Source organism: Lactuca saligna, chromosome 1 (genome assembly GCF_052625555.1).
Source record: "Lactuca saligna cultivar CGN05327 chromosome 1, ASM5262555v1, whole genome shotgun sequence".
Classification (NCBI taxonomy): domain Eukaryota; kingdom Viridiplantae; phylum Streptophyta; class Magnoliopsida; order Asterales; family Asteraceae; genus Lactuca; species Lactuca saligna.
The window spans coordinates 79,721,013-79,727,646 of NC_136417.1; the positions used below are offsets into that span (position 1 = coordinate 79,721,013).

The 6,634-nt window shown below is 27.3% G+C and overlaps 1 protein-coding gene across 4 annotated transcripts; it reads left to right on the forward strand.

The window, feature by feature from the left end:
* The first annotated feature begins 375 nt into the window (after positions 1 to 375).
* On the forward strand, positions 376 to 3,167 carry LOC145040372 (putative casein kinase II subunit beta-4). 4 transcript variants are annotated; one of them, XR_013679892.1, is made up of 6 exons: positions 377 to 895; positions 1,174 to 1,392; positions 1,488 to 1,597; positions 1,676 to 1,841; positions 2,055 to 2,267; positions 3,059 to 3,167. XR_013679892.1 is itself a non-coding variant. In XM_078988324.1 (5 exons), the coding sequence occupies exons 1-5, from the start codon at positions 622 to 624 to the stop codon at positions 2,183 to 2,185; spliced, it is 897 nt and encodes a 298-aa protein (XP_078844450.1). In that variant the 5' UTR covers positions 376 to 621; the 3' UTR covers positions 2,186 to 2,492. The 4 variants fall into 4 exon arrangements, 3 of the variants coding, with proteins under 3 accessions (XP_078844450.1, XP_078844438.1, XP_078844445.1); XM_078988324.1 differs by lacking the exon at positions 3,059 to 3,167 and having other exon boundaries at positions 376 to 895; positions 1,177 to 1,392; positions 2,055 to 2,492; XM_078988312.1 differs by lacking the exon at positions 3,059 to 3,167 and having other exon boundaries at positions 2,055 to 2,492.
* Positions 3,168 to 6,634: the final 3,467 nt, after the last annotated feature.

Sequence of the window (6,634 nt, forward strand, 5' to 3'; positions counted from 1 at the left end):
TATAATAGACAATTTACAAACATAATAATTTAAAATGATTATTAAATATTAAAAATAAGAATTTGGGCAAATTTAATATTTTTAAAGTTTGTAAAAAATAAATATGATATTTAAAAATTAAGTTTGATAAATATGATATTTTAAAAAGGATATATATAAAATTAAGTTTGTAAAGAATAAATATGATATTTTAAATTTATAAAGGATATTTTTAAAGTTTGTAACGAATAAATATGATATTTAAAAATGAAGTTTGATAAATATGATATTTTAAAAAGTATATATATAAAATTCTTCCTATTATTTATATTAGAAAATAGTTTTTAAAATTGAAAAAAGAAAAAAAAAGATGTTAAATAAATACAAAAAGAATTTCACCTAAAATATCAACACTAAAACACAAGAGAGGAGAGATCTCTCCCCCTCGTGTTCCATGTACACACCAACCCTAATTTTCTCCCTTAATTTCCCCTCTTTTTGATCTTATTCCTTCAAATCTATGCTGGATTCCTCTCAATCTATCTTAAATTCATTCATTTAGGTAGAAATATTTGCGATTCCATCTTTTCTGTATCTTCTTCTCTGAAATTTCAGGAACCGCTATATATATAGAAAACATATATGTACAGAGACCGCGGTGGCTCGTCGTCGAGGTTGGAGATGGTGGGAGGAGGTGGAGCGGGGCCGTTAGATCGGAAAAGAATCAATGATGCCTTGGATAAGCACTTAGAAAAGACATCATCGCCTTCGACTTCTAGGGTTTTGAATATCAGCAACAAGGAGAAAGAGAAATTCTCCATGCCTTCAACTTCCACAGCTGGTGGTGGAAAATCGTTCCACCTGGACAACCGTTCCTCCTCCACCATCGCCAATACCAAAAGCAAGTGCTCAGATGGTTCGTTTTCTTCTATAATCATCTTTTCCGCTTTCAGGTTTTTAAATATATCTTTTCTCATCTTCTTATCTTCTGCAATACGATAGAATTCTAGCATGCAGACAAAAATTCAATTCGCTTACCTATATAACGAACCACAAACATACACCTATAATCTGATTTCAAATTCAACATTTCCATATCCTGTTTAAGTTTCAGCACAAATTAGGTTACAAATCGTGTTCTTCATCACAAATGTGAGGTTTATTTATTTATTTATTTTTTATTTTTTGTTTCAGAAGAATCAGAAACAGCCAGCGAGGAGTCTGAAGTTAGTGGTTCAGATGAAGATGACACATCTTGGATTTCCTGGTTTTGCAACTTGAGAGGGAATGAATTCTTCTGCGAAGTTGATGATGAATACATTCAAGATGATTTCAATCTTTGTGGATTAAGCAGTCAAGTTCCTTACTTTGATTACGCTCTCGATCTAATTCTAGATGTGGAATCCTCTCATGGTAACCTCTCCTATCCCTACATCTACTTCCCCTTCAAAATCAAACCTTCAATTTCAATCAAAAATGAGTTTATCTTTTCTAAATTTTACAAACAGGAGACATGTTCACTGAAGAACAGAATGAACTTGTTGAATCAGCAGCAGAGATGCTGTATGGTTTGATACATGTCCGATATATATTAACAACCAAAGGAATGTCTGCAATGGTATGATTTAATGATTTATTAATACGACTTTATCATTTTATTTTGTTATTTTGAATATTCTTTTTATAAATTTTACAGTTGGAGAAATATAAACATTATGATTTTGGAAGGTGCCCGAGAGTTTATTGCTGCGGGCAGCCTTGTCTTCCTGTTGGTCAATCAGACATTCCTCGGTCAAGCACTGTGAAAATATACTGCCCGAAATGTGAAGACATCTACTACCCTCGATCCAAATACCAAGGCAGTATCCTCCTCATATTTCATGCTAAATTTACCTTTTTACCCTTTCTGTCTTCCTCTTTGTCAAAAACAAAAAAATATGACTTTGATACCTTTGACTTTCCATGTGGTTTTTAAACTAGATAAGAAAAAAAAACATGTAAATAAATATAGGGTAGAATTGAAAAATGACAATTTTGCCCCTGGTTGTGACTATTATTTTTCTTGACTTCCATAGATATTGATGGAGCTTATTTTGGCACCACATTCCCTCACTTTTTCTTGATGACTCATGGGCCCCTCAAGCCACAAAAGGCAACACAATGCTACATTCCAAGAGTCTTCGGCTTCAAGCTCCATAAACCCTGATTGTGGGACCCACTTAGTAGCCTCAAAGAGTCAAAGTAAAATCTTATTGAGAAGAAGTTCCATGAAATTGTCCAATTTCAAGGTTAGTTGAAATGCAAATATTATTATTAGAAAAAGAAAAAAATGGAACTTTATTTATTTGGTGATATGGGGGGTTTGTTTATGGCTCATGTATTTCTTGAGCAAAAACTTAGTCTTGAAAAAAAGTAATTGAAATTATGGTGTTAACATATTAGTTTCAAGTCAACTTTTTTTTTTTGAAAATTTGGTTTGGTGATTTATATATGGAAATTCGCTTCGCCTTGTAGTTTTTAGTTTTATTGAGGAAGAGGGCATTTATGTCCTTTGTACCTTTTTGATTGGACAAATGAATTGCAATTTTTGTCCTCTTGACACAATGTTTTTGTTGTCATAATTCATGATCATATTATCTAATGTCATAGGTGTTTTTACTTAAAGAAAGTGTTAAAAATGAAATTAGGATAACTTTTTTTAGTTTAAACTAGGAACTAATTTAGAGTAAACTAATAAAGGTAAAACCCCCCACTTTGCAAGGGGACCCAACTTGTGTAATTACGAAAGTGTAGGGAGCAAACCTGTAGATATACAGAAGACTTGTGGCCAAAGTGTAAAAACCAGAAAAGTTAATCTGCAAAATTTTCTATTAGGTAGGGACTATTTTTGTAATTTTTTTAAAGGTAATTTGCAAATTTTATGAACTTATGGACATTTTCTACAAAAAAATCTGCGTAGGAACCTTTTCTGTAATTTATACGGATAGTTTTTGTAATTTATTTTCTACACAGACCAAATCTGCCAATATGCGAAAGTTTTAAATATGGGGACTAATTTTGTAATTTATTTTGTATGTAGGGACCAAAACTGCTAAAACACTAAACTATTGTGGCCAAAAAATGAAACTAAAAAGTATATTATTCGTTTCCACTTTGTAATTAGATATATATAATAATTACATTTTTGGTCCATGTGGTTAGACAAATTTTTTCAATTTTAGGTTTTATAACATTTTTATAGTTTTTGATCCTTTAATATATTTGATATAATCTTAAATATTACTAAAAGAAAAACTTTATGACATCATCTTAAATAATCTGGACCATTGATTCTATTTCAATCTTATTTTTTCCACCCTTAGATTTAATTGCTGATATCATCCTCCACATATGGAATGTATTTAATTCCAATAAATGCTTTCCAATCATCAATCAATAACTTACATTCGTTGAAATGGAATGTATTTAATTCTAATAAAAGCTTTCTATATTTTACATCTTGAATTTTCAGTTATGAAGATTTTAATATGATCAATTTTAAAAATATATTACTAACAAATCATTTCAATCAAGGCCTTAATATCAACCATTAATATAAATCCATTTATATTAGTAACCAGTAATATAAATTTTTTTTTATTAGGAAATTATTAATACCGAAAAATCATATTCAAATTATCACATACATTACGATTCATCATTGAATCCGCGACTCACATTTATCTTCAATCGTTTCTTTTCTTCAAACCTTCTCCTACAACATCGTTAATATTGCTTATAACTTCCATCATCATTCTCTGCTATCAACATTCGCTCTTGTGTGCTAGAAGGTCAGTACCTTCTTTCGCTTTTTATATTTTTTTCGATCATTTTTTGTTCCTATATCAAATGTATGTATTCATATATTTCGATTTTCTTTGTCACAAATTACATGAAATTAGGAATGGCAATGGGGTGGGGCGTGGATTCCCAAACCCGCCCCGATAACTTTCGGGTATCTTATCGGGGCACCCAATTGGGTTTCGGGTTTTCCCGTCGGGTTTCGGGTATCTTATCGGGTTTACAATTGATAACGAAATCTTTATTCTCTTTTAGGGTATCCCAATGTCTTATAAAATATACATGTTCTAGCAACTCTTTTAAATTAAAAACATGATGTATCACTTTAATAAAATAAACTGGACGTTATATAAAAAATTATTTGATTTAAGTTTTGTTTAATACGTCAAAACACATAAAAATGATCATTAACATCAGATTGTTAATAACTAAAAAAATTGTCCACGATAAATATTTTATATTTGAATGTGTACAATTAACAACAAAAATTTTTGAACATATATATATATATATATATATATATATATATATATATATATATATATATATATATATATATATATATATATATATATATATAATCGGGGTGGGGCGGATCGGGGCGAGGATAACCCACTCCTTGCCCCGAACCCGATAAAAAAACCCGATAACGACCCGAAATGATCGGGTTTCGGGTTTCCCCATCGGGTTCGGGTTTTTTTGCCATCCCTACATGAAATCAGTTAACTACTTTTCTGAAACTTTTCAAATAAACATGAAAATGTATTAGGTACCTTTAACAAAACAAAAATTAACTATCTTGGGAATTGACATTAATTACGAAATTGTTACTTTTATATATTAGAGATGATTATGATTTTTTTTTAATTTTTATGTTATAAGAATCCGGTTAATTTTGGCATGATTTTAAAATATCATTGAAATTATTATGTTTTTGTATATCATATCAACCTACTTTTTTATCTTCGTATAGTAACAATAAAATTTATTAATTTGCACAACAAATATAGATATTTCAAATTTTGTAATATTATTATACCTTACAAAATACAACTCCTTCCAAAATAAATTTTCGCCAGTAATTTCATCCATAATTTCAACAAATTTAAATTTGTATTTTCTTTATATAATTTTTTTTAATGATGCTGATTTTTTTTTCTCCAAAAAGTATATCAAACATTTACGTTTTAGATAATGTTGTCCTATTATAATTATTATTTTCCAAAAATATATCCGTTTAATGAGGAATTTGATATAATAAAGGAAATGAATGTTAATTAAAATGAGATATATATTCCATAATTATTACATGAGTTTATTAAAAAAAAATTAATATCAAGGTGTAAACATTAAACATTTTTAAAGTGAAATTTCAGAATACATACAAACGATGATGTTGTACAATGAAATATAAAATTGAATAAACTGAAAAAAAAAACACTATTAAAGCAGTTAATTTTAAAAATAACATAGTTATGAAAAATTATAAAGTAATATTAAAATTATAAGATATTAGGAGATTTGTAAAAAGTACATTTAGTAAAAACGTTACGGTTATTAGAAAAAATAAGACCGTTAAGATTAGTGAAAATACAATATATAAACTAAATTATCACAATAGTAATGAAATTTTATTATTTGTATTTCATATAATTGACAGATATATCAAATTAAATTGTTGATATACTAAAATTATTCAAAGTTGCGCCAAAACTAATGCAAAGTTTTTGCGAACACTAAATAAATAAGAACAAACATAAAAGTTAGCATTTATATTTATAATCAATTTAAAATAAAACAATCATGATTTAGAAAAGAATCTCCATTGATAATATACTAAAATTAAATGTATATAACATTTAACATTTTATAAATTATATTACATAACTTTATTTGAATAAATGAAATAGTTATTAATATTTAATGCAATAGAAAAAACACTATATTGATTGTCAATATATGTTTAAATTAGGTAACATTATTATGTAAGAAACATCTAATTAAAATGCTTATAAATATATAAATATCATAACTATATAAGACGAGGAAAGTTGTTCAACTAATAAAACAAAAAATGATGTCTACAAAGAGATCTTTCAATGATTATATATATTTATCGTTTTCAATGTATTTTCTACACATTTCAATAATACCAATAACCATATTTTTTTATAATCATTATACAATATCTATAAACGATTATATGTTTTTTATGTGTTTCCCGCGTTTAACGCGAGCTATAATCTAGTGTTGATGCATAGAAATGACCATTGATTATATACATGTAATTAGTCGATTTTAACGTATTTTCAGAAAGTAAATAACATAGGGTTAAGGCATTTATGAAGAATAATAGGCTATTTCTATAGGGAAATCTAGAGAAAAATCTAAAACTTTTGTCGAAAAGTTTAAATAAAGTTAATTTTTTTTTAACAGAAAAGTTCCATTATTTTGAGAATATCATTTGTTGTTCAAATATAAAAAAGTTTTTTTTGTTAATTTGAGAAAATGTTATATAATTGGTATTTTTCTGTTTTTTTTTATTTTTTATTTTTTTTTATATTTTTTTAAAAATTTTAGGATTTTATTAAATTTTTTTTTAAATGTTTGAGATTTTTCTGTAGATTTTTCTTTCTGGGATGTGGTAAAAAAAGTGCAAAATAGCAATTTGAATAAGTATATAAACTATTTGAATAAGTATATAAACTGCCACAATAACTCAACATGATATTTAACTTATAAACAATATGAAAACGACATAACATGGATACTATATCTGGATAAAAGTAATCTAAATTAGCGATTTGAATAAGAA

Bases quoted from the DNA above. Each gene is read 5' to 3' on its own strand.
- LOC145040372 (XM_078988312.1), top strand. From the start codon at position 622: ATGTACAGAGACCGCGGTGGCTCGTCGTCGAGGTTGGAGATGGTGGGA. The intron at 1,598-1,675 runs GTATGATTTAAT...TAAATTTTACAG, and splicing joins CCAAAGGAATGTCTGCAATG to TTGGAGAAATATAAACATTA. The intron at 1,842-2,054 runs GTATCCTCCTCA...TGACTTCCATAG, and splicing joins TCGATCCAAATACCAAGGCA to ATATTGATGGAGCTTATTTT.